At 40.2% G+C, this 19,822-nt stretch overlaps 1 protein-coding gene across 4 annotated transcripts in view; it reads right to left on the reverse strand.

Annotated features, from left to right (window-relative positions):
• Positions 1-19,822, reverse strand: part of THADA (THADA armadillo repeat containing) — a 319,471-nt gene that overhangs the window by 131,097 nt on the left and 168,552 nt on the right. For all 4 annotated transcript variants that reach the window (XM_068564210.1, XM_068564209.1, XM_068564211.1 and 1 more), the window contains exon 29: positions 17,664-17,832. In XM_068564210.1, coding sequence (XP_068420311.1) covers positions 17,664-17,832 — 169 coding nt within the window. The remainder of the gene's footprint in view (positions 1-17,663; positions 17,833-19,822) is intronic.

A 19,822-nucleotide genomic window follows, 5' to 3' on the forward strand; every position in this document is an offset into this window, starting at 1 on the left:
GGCTTTTGCTTTTGATTTGTTTTAAACTACATGGTAGATGTTTTTAGGCCACCACCACCACGCCCAGCCCAACCTGTAACACAGACACAGCCTACCTCTACCTTCTCCGTATGAATTTAGAAATGACTAAACTCGTGATTGAGGTGGTGATATCGAAGATTTAACTTCTGGAATGGAGAGACAGATGGCAATTGTGTACCTCTACTTACTCTGTGCTTTCCTTCTAGAGGGAGAAAAAGTAAAAATTAGAGAAACAACAAAGAAGGAAAAGCTAGGACAAAGGAAGATTAACAAAGTAAATCATACATTTATCCAGAATAGGTGAAATCATGATCTTGAAGACACACTTGCAAAACGATACAGTCCTCCTTCTTTAATGAGGCTGTGAAGGTCCTGGGGAAGAGTAGGCTGCATGAGCAGAAGCTTCACCACTGCTTAGAGATTACAGGCTGAAGGGCACTGGTATTGATCTTCTTCAGAATCTAACACCTTGTTTTGATTTGGTGGGCATGGATTGCACTGCATCTCTAACTCACTATGAGAATATGGACTCAAATTTCCAACACCTTAATTCTAAATGCATATATACACACATGTAAGTGTATGTTCAATCATAAATTTTAATGTAAACTACTGCCCTATAACTCTGTGCTCTAAATAAACACTTGAAAAATCAAACCTAATGACTAAATTTTCTCTCAAACAGACTGATCAATGAATACCGCTTTCCAGTATAAAAAGAACAGTTTAATTGGACTAGTAAATGTCTCATATACTTGAAAATATCAATTATAAAACAGGAAACTGAAACTAAAACTGCATTTTAGAAACAACATGTTAGATATAAAAATTACTATATATCCTGTAATCCAAGAAGGAAAGGCATAATGTCTACGTGCTATAAACTGACTTAAACTTACAAGTAAAACCTGTCTTACCATCTACATGAAATAAAGATACTTTTTAAAGGCTTAAATAATGAATAAGGGGGAAAAAAATGTCAAACAGCACATTTAAGATGTTAATTATACTGATCTCTTTGAAGTTTAACAAAGGTGATGGAATTTTCTGGCACTTATAAACTCTTCAAAGTCACAATTTAAAAAAACATATTAAATCCATTTGATATAAAAAAATAACTCCAAACAATTTTAGTCCCCTTTTCGGAAATACGATTCTTAGGAAGTTAATGAAAAACGTCCCCCTCACCAGAAATTTCACTTTGCTGAGTTTAAAAAGGCATCCCCAAGCAGGAGAATGACCAAGATCCTAGTGAAAAGAGAGGCCTACCTATGCGACATGAATAAAACATCTGACACCTGTACATACCTAACAACTGCTCCAGGGTGCCATTAATTCAAGTATATAACACACATTCCCTTTATTAATAAGAAAAGAAAGTGGAGGATGAAGCAGGAAGGCAACAGTCTACCTTCATTTGGCAAAAAAAGTGAACGTCTGGAATATGGAGATTTAGCCTTGCTAGGAATCCCTGACAGCATGCCACACTCAAGAGTGATCATGAGGGCTTCCCTGGTGGCGCAGTGGTTGGGAATCCGCCTGCCAATGCAGGGGACACGGGTCCGTGCCCCGGTCCGGGAAGATCCCACATGCCGCGCAGCGGCTAGGCCCGTGAGCCACAACTACTGAGCCTGCGCGTCTGGAGCCTGCGCGTCTGGAGCCTGTGCTCCGCAACGGGAGAGGCCGCGACAGTGAGAGGCCCGCGCACCGCAATGAAGTGTGGCCCCCGCTTGCCACAACTGGAGAAAGCCCTCGCACAGAAACGAAGACCTAACACAGCCAAAAATAAATAAATAAATAAATAAATACATTAAAAAAAAAAAGAGTGATCATGAAACTCACCTGCACACAGAGGCGGTCACAACCAATGAGGCTTTAGAATAGTTTCAAAAGAGCCCCCTCCTGCTCTAAAGAACATCCACCCCACCCCCCTGCCCTCTTATGGAGACAGAAGATCAGTAACCATTAGAGGGCTCTGTTTTTCCTAATTTTCACAGCTATCCCCAGAAAATTGTTTCTCTTTTTACAGAGGAAGGAATGAAGGCTAAGAAATCTAAGTGGGCAGTGGAGCTGGCATTTGAACCCAGACAGTCTTACTCCAGAGGCTTCGTTCCCCTCTCAACTACTATTATATTAAGACAGAACTATTAATTGGGAGAAGCAACACAGATGACGCACAAGGGCAAAGATGAAATCTAATGATCTAAGAGGTTAAAGTAAAGGTTCAAGTATGAGATATGGGGTGGGAGGGGGGTTCCCCGGGTAGCCAGAAAGTCAGAATGGTCAGCACTGCTCTAGGAGCTAGATGCATACATAATTTTGTTGAAATAAATGCATTATTATCTAAGGGTCTAATGGAACACAGTAATAAACAAGGCAAAGAAGAAAGGCATTTGTATGAACAACTGTACACCACCAACTTGGCCAACCCAGAAGAAATGGATAAATTCCTAGAAATATGCATAAGAACCTACCAAGACTGAATGAGAAAGAAACAGAAAATCTGAACAGACCACTAATTAATAAGGAGATTGAATAAGTAATAAAAAAACCTCCCAACAAAGAAAATAACAGGACAGATGGAGTCACTGGTGAATTCTACTTAAATCAATCCTTCTCAAACTCTTCCCAAAAAACTGAAGAGGAGGGAACACTCCCAAACTCATTTTACGAGACCAGCTTACCCTGATACCAAAGCCAGATAAGAACACTACAAGAAAAACTAAAACAAAAACATAAAGCTACAGGCCAATATCCCTGATCAATACAGATGCAAAAATACTCAACAAAATACTATTAAACCAAATTCTACAGCACATTGAAAAATCATACACCATAGGGACTTCCCTGGTGGTCCAGTGGCTAAGACTCCATGCTCCCAATGCAAGGGGCCCGGGTTTGATCCCTGGTCAGGGAACTAGATCCCACACGCTGCAACTAAGAGTTTGCACGCCACAACTAAAAGATCCTGCACGCCACATCTAAAGAGCCCACGTGCTGCAACTAAAAGATCCCACATCACATGCCACAACTAAGGCCCAGCACAGCCAAATAAATAAATAAATAAATAAATAAATAAATAAATAAATAAATATTTAAAAAAAAATCATACACCATAATCAAGTGGAATTCATCTCTGAGATGCAAGGATGGCTCAACTTACATAATATAATAAATGTGATATATCATATTAACAAAATAGAAGATAAAAATCATATGATCATCTTAATAAATATAGAAAATGCTTTGACAAAATTCAACATCCATTCACAATAAAAACTCTCAACAAAGTGGGTATAGAAGGAATGTACCTCAACATAATAAAGGCTGTCTACGACAAGCCCACAGGTAACATCATACTCAATAATGAAAGGTTGAAAGCTTTTCCTCTAAGATCAGGGCCAAGACAAGGGTGCCTACTCTCAACACTCCTATTCAACATAGGATGCACTAGAGCGAAGATGAAACCTAATGATCTATATCTTGTACTAGTAGCCCTAGCCAGAGCAATCAGGCAAGAAAAGGAAATAAAAGGCATCTGAATTGGAAAAGAAGAAGTAAAATTATCTCTGTTTGCAGATGACATGATCTTATATATAGAAAAATAAAACGTGTTAGAACCAATTAAACAAACTCAGTAAAGTTGCAAGACACAAAATCAACACACGAAAATCGGTTGTGTTTATCTGCTAACAATGAATTATCTGAAAAAGAAATAAAGAAACAATCCCATTTACAATAGCATTGAAAACAAAATACACAGGAATAAATTTAACCAAGGAAATGAAAGATCTATACACTGAAAACTCTAAGACATTGGTGAAAAAAAAATTAAAGAAGACACAAATAAATGGAAAGATATCCCGTGTTCATGGATTGGAAGAATTAACATTGTTAAAATGTCCATACTACCCAAAGCCATCTATAGATTCAATGCAATCCCTATCAAGATTTCAATGGCGTATTTTGTTGTTGTTGCAGAAATAAGAAAAAAAACAAAAAAACAAACAAAAAAATTCATATGGAACCATAAAAGACCCTGAATAGTCAAAGTAATCCTGGGGGGGGGGGCGCAGAATCTGGAGGCATCACAATTCCCAATTTCAAACTATATTACAGAGCCAAAGTAATCAAAACAGTATGGTACTGGCATAAAAACAGACACATCGACCAATGAAACAAAATCCAGAGCCCAGATATAAACCTTTGCATATATGGTCAACTAGTATTTGACAAGGGAACCAAGAACACTCAATGGAGAAAAGGTAGTCTATTCAACAAATGGTGGTAGGAAAACTAGATATTCACATGCAAAAGAATAAAACTGAACTCCTAATCTTACACCACTCACAAAAATTAGCTCAAAATGTATTAAAGACTTAAACATAAAACCATAAAACTTCTAGAAGAAAACAAAGGGAAAAAGTTCCTTGACAGTGGTCATAGCAATGATCTTAGGGATATGACACCAAAAGCACACGCAATGGCAGCAAAAATAAACAAGTGGAACTTCATCAAATTAAAAAGCTTCGGGATTTCCCTGGTTGTCCAGTGGTAAAGAATCCTCCTTCCAATGCAAGGGACACGGGTGTGATCCCTGGTCAGGGAACTAAGATCCCACATGCCGTGGGGCAACTAAGCCCACACGCCACAACTATTGAGCTTGCATGCCTCAATGATAGAGTCTGCGTGCTGCAAACAACAGAGCCCATGCACTCTGGAGCCCGAGTGCCACAACTACAGAGCCCACGTGCCCTGGAGCCCACGTACCACAACTAGAGAGAGAAAACCCACACGCCTCAACTAGAGAGAAGCCTGAGCACTGCAACGAAGAGACCGTACACCATAATGAAAGACCCTGCATGCCTCAGCGAAGATCCTGTGTGCCGCAACTAAGACCTGATGCAGCCAGAAAAATAACAATAATAATAAGGAAAAAAATAAAGCTTCTGCACAGCAGAAGAAACAATCAACAAAATGAAAAGGCAGTCTAAGGAATGGGAGAAAATATTTGCAAACTGCATATCTGATAAGGGGTTAATTCCAAAATATGTAAGAAATTCACAATTCAGTAGCAAAAAAACAAATAATCTGATTTAAAAATGGGCAAAGGATCTGAATAGACATTTTTTCCAAAGAAGATATTCAAATGGCCAACAGGTACATGAAAAAGAGTTCAACATCAGGGAATGGTTATTATCAAAAAGATGAGACAACAAATGCTGGCGAGGATTTAGAGTAAAGGGGACCCTTGTGCACTGTTGATGGGAATGTAAATTGGTATAGCCACCATGGAAAACAGTATGGAGGTTCCTCAAGAAATTAAAAGTACAACTACAGCAATTTTACTTTTGGATATATATCTGAAGGAAATGAAATCACTACCTCAAGGAGATACCTGCACCCCCATGTTCACTGTAGCTTTATGATACAATAGCCATGACATGGAAACAACCGAAGCGTCTATCAATGGACAAATGGATAAAGAAAATTTGAGATACACACACACACACACACCCACCCACACACACACAATGTAATGCTCTTCAACCATAAAAAAGGAAGGAAATGCTACCACTGGCAAGGTCCACATGGATGGACCTTGAGGGCATTATTCTAAATGAGACAAGTTAGAGAAAGACAATATTGTATGATCTCATTTATACCTGGAATCTAGAAAAAACCAAACTTGTAGAAACAGCAGATTGGTGGTTGTAGTGGCAGGGGTGGGCATGAGTGAAGGTGATCAAAGGATACAAACTTCCGGGACTTCCCTGATGGCACAGTGGTTAAGAATCCACCTGCCAGTGCAGGGGACATGGGTTCAAGCCCTGGTCCAGGAAGATCTCACATGCCATGGAGCAACTAAGCCCGTGCGCCACAACTACTGAGCCTGCACGCCACAACTACTGAGGCTGCATGCCACAACTACTGAGCCCGCACGCCACAACTACTGAAGCCCTCGTGCCTAGAGCCCGAGCTCCGCAACAAGAGAAGCCACCACGATGAGAAGCCCACACACCTCAATGAAGAGTAGCCCCCGCTCGCCGCAACTAGAGAAAGCCCGCGTGCAGCAATGAACACGCAATGCAGCCAAAAATAAATAAAGAAATTTATTTTAAAAAAAGGATAGAAACTTCCAGTTATAACATAAATGAGGTCTGGAAATGTACTGTAGAACATGGTGACTATAGTTAACAATACAGTATTATATGTTTGAAAGTTGCTAAGAGAGTAGACCTAAAAAGTTCTCATCAAACATACACAAAACTGTAACTATGTCAGGTTATGGATATGTTAACTAACCTTAATGTGGTAATCATTTTGCAATATATGCATATATCAAATCATCACACTGTATATCTTAAACTTACACAATGTTATATGTCAATTATATCTTAATAAAGCTGAAAAAAAGAAAGAAAGGCAAATGGACTATCTTTTCCTTCTTACCAATTCAGACAGGGAAAACGCTGCAGATGACCTTGGTGGAATTCATTATCCAAAGTAGTTTTGCAAAATCATAAGACACTTGGGGAAATGGATGTCAATGAATGTGCATTTCAACAGCAACAGGAATTAAACAGTGGTCTACCTGAATGGGTTTCTTAATGAAAACAGAGAAGAGACTACCACTGCCCATATGTTTGTTCTCAGGACAACATGAGCTTGGTTATGTATTCTTACTAATTCTTTATATTTTAATGTCAAAATCTATAACTAATTTAATTACTGATAATTAGGGTGACTGATAAATTAACTATGCAAAAGTTAGAAGAAAAAAAAATTTATCAAAATATTCACAAGTGCAAATTTTTACCTTAATTATCAACCCTCCAAATCTCCTAGTGTGAAGAGAAGATATAGAAAATGCTTGTTACTGACAGTTACAACAGAAATTCAATTAAGATTTAATTTGCTTATTTTTTCAAATATATGCCTGTAACAAAACCAGAAAGACTCCATTTTAATATCTGTAGCTATCCTTCTAATCAGACTAAGAAAAGCACACATAAGAATTATATAACACTGTCTAAAAGAGGTGTTAAGGGTGTGCTTTAAAAACTCTCATTTTTTAATATACTGAAACATTTTTGAGAGTCAAGTCACAAATTTACTACTGGCTCTCTAGACATTTACGTATCTGAGCCATACACAGTATCTGAAAGCCTTTTAACAATAAAATTAATATAATTACTATCTTCACCATATATTTTTAGCACGCTCATCCAGATTTTTAAAATTAATTAATTTATTTTTATTTTATTTTATTTTTTATTTTTTTAAGTTTTGGCTGCATTAGGTCTTCGTTGCTGCACGCGGGGTTTCTCTAGTTGTGGTGAGCGGGGGCTACTCTACCTTGCGGTGCGCGGGCTTCTCGCTGTGGTGGCTTCTCTTGTTGAGGAGCATGGGCTCTAGGCATGTGGGCTTCAGTAGTTGTGGCACGTGGGCTCAGTAGTTGTGGCGCAGGGGCTTAGTTGCTTCACGGCATGTGGGATCTTCCCAGACCAGGGCTTGAACCTGTGTCCCCTCCACTGGCAGGCGGGTTCTTAACCACTGCACCACCAGGGAAGTCCCACCCTCATCTAGATTTATCTTCCAGTTTCCTTTTTGAGGTCTGAATTTGAGGATCTGGATAAAGCTTTATGTTTAACTCAAAATTAAAATTTTGATGTCCTGGGTTAAGTTTTTAGAGAACCTCTGTTCCCTAGGGAAGGCTTTTCCACACAGCCTCTTGCCCCCTGCCCAAGAGAGACTCAATGAAATAGACAGCAAAGCACTTAAAGTAAAAGTGAGAAAATTCCAATTATGTGTTATTTTCCAAAGCACCCCTAGAATTTTATTGTGCTCCCTGAGTCTGGGGAGGGCAGGAATGAGTTTCAACTACACACTGTGCAAGGGGATCAGAGGCACGTCGAGACAGGGCCATGAAGCAAACTATAAAGAGCTGGGATTCTGAAAGCAAGCTGGCTTAAATGTTCACAGCATCTTCCCAGCAGAGAGAAAGAGAGAAGGGAGAGAAGGAGAGAAAGGGAAGAAAAGTGCTTCCTTTGAGATTTCCGGCCTGAGTTTTATATCCCCCTCCTAATCCTTTATTCCCATGCACAGCTCACTGTAGTTTGTTGAGCCACAATTTGTTCACGGGTCAGGGAAGGTTTCTGTCATGGCCGTCGGTATCTTAAAAGAGCTGCATCACCCCTTGTCCACACAGGATCATGGAGAGAATCCACAGGTACCATGGAACAAACGTTCTCAACCACGGACGACTGTGCCCCTGAGGGACATGTGGAAATGTCTGGAGACATTTTTTGTTGTCACAAAAGGGGGGGTGGGTACTACAGGCATCTGTTGGGGAGATGTTACCAAATATATTACAATGCAAAGTACAGACCCCACAACAAAGAATTACCAGGCCCCAGAGGTCAACAGTGTTGAGGTTGAGAAACCCTGCCATGGAAGGACAGGGAGGAGGGGATGCAGATACACGGTGCAGTTGACCCTTGAACAACATGGGTTGGAACTCTGTGGGCCCACTTATATGCAGATTTTTTTCAATAAATATACAACAATATACATGTAGAACATGGTGTGTAAGACTTGTACTGAAGTGGACAGCCTATCCTTACATAGGCATAAGGTGAGTGATATTTAACATTAAGAGTGTGTTAGTTTTCTTACCGTGTTATAACTTTGCTTTCAAAGAATTACATTATCATACTATGGTATACCTTTCTCTCTAGTAATTGGAGAAACTGAGTATCAGCTTATTATCACAGGTAAGTAGTTTTAAAAATGTAACAAAGTTTCTGATACTGTATTATGAATATGTCTTTAATACTGTAGGTCATAAAGTTTTTATAGTGTATAGGCTAGGCTACCATAAAGCAATCATATTGCTGCTTCTTTGTTATCAATGCATGAATCATTATACCTGAAAATAAATATTTCTTTTTCACATTTATCTTTTCATTTTTAATGTCTAGTGTTAGTAATACATATAACATCTACAGTGTTTCGTATCATAGAAGACAATATTGATGTAGGTACTGACGGAAGATTCATTTGTAAACAGACTAAACTTAATGGTGTTGATAAATACAGTACAGTAATTGTAAATGCATTTTCTCTTCCTTGTGATTTCTTAATAATTTTTTCTTTTTTCTAGATTACTCAAGAATAAAGTATATAATACACCTATAAAATATGTGTTACTTGACTGTCCATGTTATCATTAAGGCTTCCAGTCAACAGCAGGCTATTAAGTAGTTAAGTGGTGGCGAGTCAAAAGTTATGTGTGGATTTCCCACTGCACAGCTGTCGGCACCCCAACCCTGCGTTGTTCAAGAGTCAACTGTACAGAGAAATATAAGAATGTGATGAACAATAACATGGTTTAAAATAGAAAGACTTTTATTGCTTATTTCCTTTAGGCCCGGGACTGATTTTCCTTCAGGCCTCTAAGGTGGCTGTCATATTGTCTGGCTATTCGCAACCACAGTGCTTTTGAACAGCCAACTGAGTCCTTAGTAACTGAAATACACTGGGTGCTCTAAACGAAACCCAGGGCTATGCAACAAGTACATGTGCTCTGCGAGCTCAAAAATGCTTCCCTCAGGGAAACAATGAGGTGTTCCTTTTGCCTATTAGATTGGCAGAGCCAAAAACAAACGACAAATAATGCTGTCTTCATGGGATGGAGGCCCACCAAACGAATTGCATCACAGGATGGGACCACACACCATCAGATATTTTATAGGAATTCTGGGAAACGACAGAAGCTTGCTAGTGTGCCCACAGCAATGTTTTGTTTTGTTGTGTTTTTAAGAACATTCAGAATTATCTTCTGTCATAAAAAGTCTCAAACAATAAGGCTGGGAGGGGATGGAAAGTGTGTTTTCCAAGATGAAAGGTGAACTCGGAAAAGTGCTAGATTAATCTACGTAGAAGGATCCTGTACTTCCCTTTCACTTTATGAACTTCAAATCTTCCCCTTCGAAAGGTAAAGGACTCCTTTGTTTGGGACAGTGTGACAGTGTTTCTTTCCTGATTCATCGGGTTTCTGATGGGGTCTGGGGGAGGGGGTGTAATTCAAAACAAAACAGGTGCAAGGAACAACAACCTGATAGGCAGGAACTCAACCCTTAAAAATCAGAACTAATCTCAGTTCTTATAATCTTCAATATGACCTACTGGAAGGTAGAGAACACTGAGTGATCAGAGGAACGTCTTTGTGAAGCATGCTAACACATAAAGTAAAAATTGCTGAAAATCAACTTATTCCTCTCTTACGCACACACTCACGTATCAGTAGAGATTCTTACATTACTATTTCAACACAACATTAATTTTTCTAAAGCACAGCTTTCTGTAGCTCAAAATCCTTCACTCACCATCTGCATCAGTGGTCCTCACGTTTTTGGATCATAAACCCCTATGAGGGTGGTGGTGATGGTGGCAGCAGCAGCAACACCAAGCAGTAACAACAGCAATTAATGTGCACTGAACACTTACTATATGCTGGAGTCATAATTTATTTATTTTATTTATTTTATTTTTGGCTGTGTTGGGTCTTTGTTGCTGCTCACGGGCTTTCTCTAGTTGCGATGAGCAGGGGTTACTCTTTGCTGTGGTGCACGGGCTTCTCATTGTGGTGGCTTCTCTTGTTGTGGAGCTCAGGCTCTAGGGTGCGCGGACTTCAGTAGTCGTGGCTCGCAGGCTCTAGAGCGCAGGCTCAGTAGTTGTGGCGCATGGGCTTAGTTGCTCAGCGGCATGTGGGATCTTCCTGGGCCAGGGATCGAACCCATGTCCCCTGCATTGGCAGGCAGACTCCCAGCCACTACGCCACCAGGGAAATCCCTATACATATATTCTTTTCTACTATTACTTCCCCTACTCTAATTCCAAATAGTAACAAAAGCCTGGGGATACATCCACTGACAAATCTCTGGACTCTACACACCCCTGGCTGATACTATGAGTTCAGAGCCTCACAAAACAGCAGTAGGACACTGGTGAGTGATGGTGAAGGTGCACTACAGTCAATGCTCTGAACCTGGCAGCTAAAAGCTGTCTCCCACACCCAGGGCAAGCTCTCGAAGTAACACACACCAAATAAAAGCCTTTCAATATTTATAAGGAAGGGATTAATTCATCTTCAAGAGAAGCACTTTAATTAAAAATGACTTTTCTGGGCTTATATCCAGATAGAAATATATTGCCAGAGAGAAATATATTGCCAAAAGGTAAGATTTAACAAGGTCTACTTTTCTCTTCATTTATTTATTTTTTTTATTTAAGGGCCCAGTGCTTCCCAATCCTTTTCACGTCAAGGAACACACAGAATATAATCCTCCTTTGGCACTCTGGGATAAAGAGATGCTGCAGGTGATTGCCTGGAGCCTCCAGCCCCTTAAGGCCCCACTCAGACTCCCCGAGAGCTGAAGGATTCAACAAATACTTGACACATCTACAGCCATGCCACGGGAGAAACTCTGCCTTAGCCCTCCTTGGACTGGGGACCTTGCTGACAACTTAGATTTTTCTCCTTTCACAGGAACACAGTCCTCAGAAAGAACGAGTAAATCTGGCCACTAGTGACAAGAGTGAGCCTTTATGACTCATTCCAGAAAAAAAGCACACTGACCAGCCATCCATTTACAATTTACAACATCAGCATAATTTCATGCTTTTGTTTTTTATTTTCCATTCTGAAATTATATTTTCTGAATAGAAAATAAACAACAGAGATAGGCCAAGCTTAGGTCACCAAATGGAATCTGTCAAGGAATGTTCCATTTCTGGACAGCTTGAGCAAATTTTTACTTTATGTTTCACAATTCTATACTTTTAAGAAATATGAAAAAGATACTAAAATTCTTCAAGCATAAGGTGCTGTTTTATATGGTCACATTTTAAAAAGATGGAATTGATCATTCTTTTAAATTATACTTACAGGTTTTGGCGCAACAATATTAGTAAAAAATATTTTTTCTAAAAACATTCTCTTCCTTATTTAGAAAACTCCAGTAGAATTTATACTTAGGGCTCCCTCCATCACTCATTTTCTGTTTGTTTCCACTGCTTCTCTCTACAGCAGACAGTAAAGGGTGGTTGGTCTTAGTCCTGTTTCCTGAACAGTGATTCCTTCAGACAACTAGCTGGCCAAACTGGCCTATCTTTATTTCTTTCCTGGTGTTCTGCTTTTCTTTTCCACAAAGGTAATACCAAGATCTACCTCTATGTTTGTCCTCATGCTGTCCCTCCCAGCCCAGCACCCCTATACCCATCCTCATAAAGACCCTAACACAAGCCCTAACACAGAGCATATCAGGATGTTACAGACTAAAGCAGAAAGGGCCTTAGCTTCAGTTTCCTTTTATGACTGATGTGTTCATCTTTTGCCCTGTCTTCCTTTCTGTTATTCATATGCTCCCTGGTCCCCAAGGGTTTAAGCGGCTCACTTGGCTTCTAACCCACAGCTCCCCCATACTGGGAGGTAAAAGCCTTAAAGGCAAACTCGTGTTTTCACTGAGCCTAGAACAGGGTAGGCATTCCACAGTGTGAACTGAATTCAATCTTGACCACTTTTTCACGGTCCCAGCAGCTCCCAGGCCTAGGACCTATGATTCCTATGGTTGCCCATGTTTGATAGGTTTTGTCACACCCTTAAGGATGACAGAAGGTGTGGCAACTGTGAACTTGGTTATGACCTAGGTCCCAAGAGAGGATTCCATATTTCCAGGTTAGGAGTATTAAATGGGAGACCAAAGAGAAATGACGAGAAAGAGACAAGCAGAGGGAGGGAAGGTACAATAAGTACTTTTAAAGGTCTTTTACCAGTTGTAGCTTTGCAGGGTTTCACCGGCTTCCTCTGTCCCTCTTTATAATATGGATGGACTTCTTTGTTTCCAATGTTGTAGTATCATGTCAAATTAGATTTAAGGAGACTGAGTGACAAGGGATTAAAACAAAGATGGATTCTTGATTTGGTTTCCCTAGGCATAAAAAGTAGTTATTCACATAAACTATTAGGGACGCAACAAGTTCTAAAGAGAAAAGGAGTGCAGGCTTTAATGTCTTCTCTCTACCCCTGACTACCTCTGTGACTTTACTCAAGTCACTCTGCCAGGCTCACCTCAATTTCCTCATCAGAAACACAGAGAGAATGTGGTGGGTGTGTGTGTGTGTGTGTGTGTGTGTGTGTGTGTGTGAAAAAGAGAGAGAGAGGGAGAGAATAATGCCTATCTTGCTGGGTTGCTGGGAGGATTAATGAAATCGCATGTGCAATTCATGTGGAATACAAGAGGTGCTCAAAATGTTCATTTTACTTCTCTCATGGCAAACTTTCTAAGTGCGTGGGCCTAGGCTATCTGAAGCCCAGCCCTGGCTAATATTTCACATCAACCCAAGGACGGATGCAGCAATGCTACTCCACTCCACAGCCAGAAAAGTGGAATCTTTTTAACCCAGAATTCTTAAAGTGCAGAAATCAAGGCTCCAAATTTGGGGCCCCGGAATAAAAGAATTAAACAAAGTGTTCGACAGATTCTGCTGGTAAAAAATGGAGAAAATTTAATACCAGGAAAGGGATGTGTAAAACTGTGGTGATTATTTGGATTAACTGAAGAAAAAAAGAATACCTTTGTCTAGAATGTACACATAAATGCAGAAGTGCTTTTTCTGCTTTAATAGCAGCTAACTTTCCTCAACTGCCCACTTAATCTTACCCAAATAAAAGAGCTTAGGGGCTTCCCTGGTGGCGCAGTGGTTGAGAATCTGCCTGCCAATGCAGGGGACACGGGTTCGAGCCCTGGTCTGGGAAGATCCCACATGCCGCGGAGCAACTAGGCCCGTGAGCCACAATTACTGAGCCTGTGCTCCGCAACAGGAGAGGCCGCGATAGTGAGAGGCCCGCACACCGCAATGAAGAGTGGCCCCCGCTTGCCACAACTAGAGAAAGCCCTCGCACAGAAACGAAGACCCAACACAGCCAAAAATAAATAATAAATAAACTTAAAAAAAAAAGAAACACATCTCTACATAGCCATGGATCAAAGAAAAAGTTATATGAGAAAATATTTTAAAAAAAAAAGAGCTTAATTAAGGAAAGAGCAGGGATCAGCTTTTATATGTCTGTACAATAGGAAAAATAACCAAATTGGGCAGGAAATGAAAAAACTCAGAATTCAAACTTTTACTTCAAATGGTATATGTTTCCTTAGGAAACACCAAAAGATGAGCTAAGTACCCAAGGATCAGAATAAATCTTTCCTCATGATTGTTGGCCAAACTCTTCCTCAGTACAAAAGAACTTTTTGAACTCTAACTCGATTTCTTGGGAGTGATAAGTAAGCTTGTAATAACATCAAGTCCCCAACATGAAGAATTTTGGCAACAAAAACAGACGTTTAATTCTACTTAAAAGACAGGGAAGCCCTGCCATTGCTGCTCCCAAATGAGGTACCGTCCGTGTCTCTTATCTAGCCTTTACTGAGGTTTAATGTCATTTACCACTGGCTCTCGTGAACCTGCAGGATAATCTCACCTTTTCTGATGTGCATTACTTCCATCCATTTCAACATGGCAATTATGAGCCTCTGGTTTTTAAAATGATTAAGAAACAAATCCCACATGTTCTTTCCTTTTTTGCATGTCCTATAATTTGAGTCTTTCTTCCATAGTCCCCGAAAATTCAGAGATCAGCACATTTCTCGTTTTCAAGGTATAGTACTACAGAAATACTCCAAGGTTTGATATATTTATGTAAACATTTTTCAAAGAAGTCAAAATGTATAATTCAAGAAAATGTTCTGTGAAAGAATTTGTTTTCTGATTACAAAATGATTTCCTGCTTCTGAAAAAAATAACAACTTTCTATTTACTTAGCTGGCTCTGAAAGTCCCATGGAGATTACTGTTCCTTTCAACCCCTAACATCTCTTTTCCAGGTGCAGGTCTTTTACTGATTTCAAAGGTAGCTTTATGCAGAAAAGGAATCTATAAACTACAGAAGGAAAAGAGAAAAAGAGCCCTCCCTGTCTTAACCCCTTATGCTTTCCCCACAAAGAACAACAGGGTGAAACAGAACTATTACAACACAGATGAGACACCCGAATAGACATGACAAAAAGATTTCCACAGGCCTTTGACTTCTTTTTTTCAACCAGGGAATAAGCCAATCTTGGTAAAGACAGGAATCTGTTTGACAAATACAAACACAATACCCAGCACCCAACATCCATATGGTTGTTGTTTTTTCCAACAAGCCCTTCATCTCCCCAACACTCAGGAACAAGAGGAATAGTCATAACCACCCCAGAGTTAGAGGGTTTTTACCTTCCCACAGTGTTTCACATATTATGTAGCAGAAGAAGTAACTTTGAGAATATCAAAGGCAGCCCTGCGAGAAAAAGACCGTATTTTGTGGCTGGGCAGACTGGTGAAACACAAGCCAGACCTTTTAGTGGTGTGTATGGGGAACGAGTCTGGGAGGCCCATTTGTACAATTGGTGAAAGAGCCAAGGAAACAATTCCAACCTCACTACTTCTAAGTTCGGCCAAGAGTGGATCTTCAATAAAGAAAATCTGACGGCTGATGCCGCCCGACAATCCGAGCCTTCCTTCTAACTCAGCTGCATCCCCTATCTCTGAAAAGCCTGTTCTGCATTACTCATTACTGCAGGCCCTTTCCCTTCAAAGAAGCAGTGGAGTCTGACACAATTGTATGGGCCTCAGGGTCCCATCTTTATAACTAAGATAACAACCCCAGCCCCTCTCTTCATCACAGGGATATAGTGAGGACCAAGGGAGATGAGTGCTTAAGAGTTTGTATTAAAGAAACCACCAATGATCCATAATGCATATAACGGAGACCAGACCATCTGGTCTGGGACCCTTGGGAGTTGCACAATCTTTTCAGGAGATCTGCAAGATTAAACTATTTTCAAAATGACACTAGACATTACTTTCCTCTTTTATTCTCAGTCTCTCACAAGTATACAGTGGAGTTTGCCAGAGGCTACAAGGTGTGTGATGATGTCATCTCTCTGATGACTAACGGAATGTGTGCTTGTGAGTTCTTGTGTTTTATTTTCTGTTTTAGTTTCTAATTAAATATTAATAGACAAAAGCCACTTGGGTTCCTCAGAAACTTTTAAGAGGGTAAAGAGGTCCTGAGACCAGTTTGAGACCTGCCACCCTAGAACTTTAGTCCCACCCAACCCTGCAGTTTCCAGATGGGCTGACTCTCACCCAGTCTGAGCCTTTCTATATGCTGTTCCCTCTGCAGGCGGGACTCTTTCTCTCCCTTCCCTTGGCTAACTTCTGCTCTCTTCTTAGATGTCACTTTCTCTGGGAAGCTTTCTCTGACTTCTCCAGGACCAGTCAGGTGACCCTGCTATGCTCCCCTAGCACTTGGCATACTACATTGTAATTGCCCATTTTCTGGCCTTGGTTTTTTTTTTTTTTTTCTGTCCTCGACTCCTTCAACGCAAGAACTGACTTGGTCACTATTTTGATTGTGACACAGTAGTGTATACGAACCATTCAACAAATACTTGATAAATATATAAAACAACCAAGGAAGGAAGGCAAAAAATAGGTCTATCTTACATTCTCACCTAGATGGAATTAGTTCAAAAGTATCAGTTTTCATTATAGCACAGACTTATGAAAACTATGATAATAACAATAATAACTATATATCTTGCTATGTACCAAGTACTATTCTAATCACTTTACATGTATTAATTCATTTAGTCTTCACAAAATCCCTAAGAGGTATACACTACTATTATCCTTGGTTCAAAAATGAAGACACAGATGTACAGGTAGTGAGTGATGAATCTGAAATTGACACCTAGACTAGTCTGGATCCAGAATCACAAGCCTTAGCCACTCTACACACTGCCTCTGATGTCAGCAGTGTGGACTTCAAGCTTAGAACATATATTTGGATCTCAAGGCCATCTCTCTAATCTGCTCACAAATCAGAAGCATGACCTGATATTTAAATCCCACCCCAGCCCTGCCCCACTGTGAGTGACTACAGCAGCCACGTGAACAGCAGACCTTCTTACCAGTACCAAGTTTATAGCTAGGGGTCAAAAAGGACAGTTTCAATAAGAAGTGTATTTCTTAATCATTTGTTGTACTTGAGTCTTTTCTAGAAGAAAAGTTAAAAGCAATAAATCAATTTGTATATTTATTCGAAAGAAAAGTCTCTTTTGTATTGATAGCACAGAGAAAATAGGAAAGTAGGGTTTGATATTTCATGTACTGTGGTGTTAAGCTCCCTGATGTGTATCAAGGAATGCTCACAACTTCACCCTGAACACGGAGTGGCCTAGAATGTTCTGCAGGCATACTTGATGGAAAAGACACAACTCCACCTGGTTCAGAGAGGAAGGCTAAATGGAAAAGCATGCTACAGAAAACCTAGGTTTTAATGCAAAAGGTGGCCTGACTGAATCACAGTGTGACACCGCATTCATGTTTATGATGAAAAAAGCACACCTAGGAAATACTTGTTCTTTCAGCAGTAGAAAAAAGTTCTACGGATGAAGTGAAAAGCTTGTATAACAAACCTTCACCTGCTAACAGTGTCTGTGTTTGACAGAAGTCAGAAAGAGTGACTGTACTTACCTGGAGAAGTGTCCCATGAATATGATTTTGCCGGAAACACTGGTCAGTGCAGTTGGGGAGTTTGGCCAACAGAGTTCGGATGGTATCAGGGATGTCGTCCATCATAACAAATGGGACCAAGGCACGAGCTGCCATTTCACGGGAGCGGTAGGCAGGTGAGCAACCACATCTGGGAAAAGATAAAAACACAAGACCATTCAACACTCATTTCCACACTGTGTCTTTGTATATGCTGATGTTCTATCTAGCTCTGGCTGGGACATCCAAGGGCTGGGGTGGCAGGAGGAGTTGCTCCCTATTCCAAATGATTGGTTTTTTGGTCATTAATTATACAGGCAACTTTGCTTTTCTCATAAACATCATTAACATCTATGATTCCATCACAGGAATAAATGCAGATAGGAATTGGGAGTAAGACAATAAACAGGTAGTTGCTCCTCAACAAACAACTATTTATTGGGCACTCAGAATGAACAAAAGCACCGTGATGAGTGCCATAAGAAATAAGACAGTCACTGTTGTCTCTGAGGAGCCTAATATGCTGGTTGGCAAGATAAGGAGTACATCTGAAAAGATAACTGAAAGCGGTACTGGAAAAATGATAGGCAAATGATCTTGACATGATGGCTATAGGAGGATGAAATTGTGGATTGTGGGTTGTGGGTTGTAGTACTGAGAAGGATGGAAGTCAGGAAAGCAAGTGTGATTCAAGTATGCCAAAAGAAACCAGGCAGTTGTCTCAATCAGGGACAGCTGTATAAAGCAAGGGTAGAAATGCTCGAGGTATAGTTAATTGTGTCTGGTTGAAACAGAGGCTCATGAATAGCAGTGGAACTGAAGGCTGAGAAGTGAGTCAGGCCAGACTGGGGAGTGCCATAAACGGCCGAGTACACCCTCTGAACTTAACTGTCATGAGAACAAGAGATGGACCCTGTGGGTACAGAGCTTGGAAAGAAGCCAGTTCTTAAGTGAAAGTCATGGACAATTGGTATTTTGTGATTCCACAAAGGTCACTGGAAAGGCAGGTCATCTAAGGGCCTCTTGACTTTTTTGTAAACACTTAGAACCTGAGAGTCCACAACCATTTTGTTGAAACTGTACACTTGAGAGCCTTCACAGATATAGTCTTATTTGAAAGGAGAGCCCAATATGGTAAGTCCTAGCTTAACTAAGTTCTTGACTAGAACTCTCAAGACTTGATGATCTTGCATCCCATTAAAAAAATAACTCAACTTATATAAATGTCTTAGATGCCAAGACAAGAATGGGGAAGATCAGAAGATAGCAGACTCTGCAGGGGAAAGAGATGGCCTCTTGTTTTTTTCCAAAATTAATCAATAGTCCAAGAAAAAATTACTGGTAAGATCTGGGCCGTTAGGCCCATGTGGCCATTTAGGCTTAGCATGTAGAGACAAAGCCCTATGACTGAAATGTTTCTAACACCTCAGAAGTATCACTGACATTTATCTTAATATAACAATAAAGTACAGATATAATTTCTGTACAAATGTAACGATGCAAGCAGAATTTCACCATGGGGAGGAGGGCAGGTAGGAGGAAATAGGGAGACAGAAGAAAGAGGTACAGGGTAAGTCAAAACATTGTGTCGTTTTTTACCCTAAGACAGTAGGTCCCAGGTGGGGCAATCAGCACACACTTTCAGGATGGAGAAGAACTCTCCTTACAACATGTTATGAGAAGACACTGAAGGCTACGGCTACAGTAGGTAGCTAGAGATTTCCCAGTGGTTTTTGACTGGGTTTTGCCAACTCACCCATTTTCTCACTTACCTTTCCTTTAAAATGATTAAATGTTTGATCTGTAGCTGGCAAATGCAGTCAAATGTTTGCTTTGGCCCATGGGGGCTGGGGGGTTGGGGGAGTGAGAAACATTCACTTGATGAAGAAAAGAAAATACTCTGAAAAAGCTTTGAGATTTAATTAGCAAATGACCTCACTCAGCACAGTCATTTGTCGGAAGCTTCCTGGGCTGTCTGTCCCCCACCCCTTTGACATACACACTTTGTGTTATAGTGTGTTTTATGTTACTGAAAAGGCTTTTGTGTATAAATGTTTCTTTTCAAATACAAATAATTCTGACATGGTTACAGATGTTTAGTTTCTAATTAGCAGCAACTGTATACTAAAGAATGCCCCTCC

Source organism: Eschrichtius robustus, chromosome 15 (assembly GCF_028021215.1).
Source record: "Eschrichtius robustus isolate mEscRob2 chromosome 15, mEscRob2.pri, whole genome shotgun sequence".
In the NCBI taxonomy this organism is placed as follows: Eukaryota; Metazoa; Chordata; class Mammalia; order Artiodactyla; family Eschrichtiidae; genus Eschrichtius; species Eschrichtius robustus.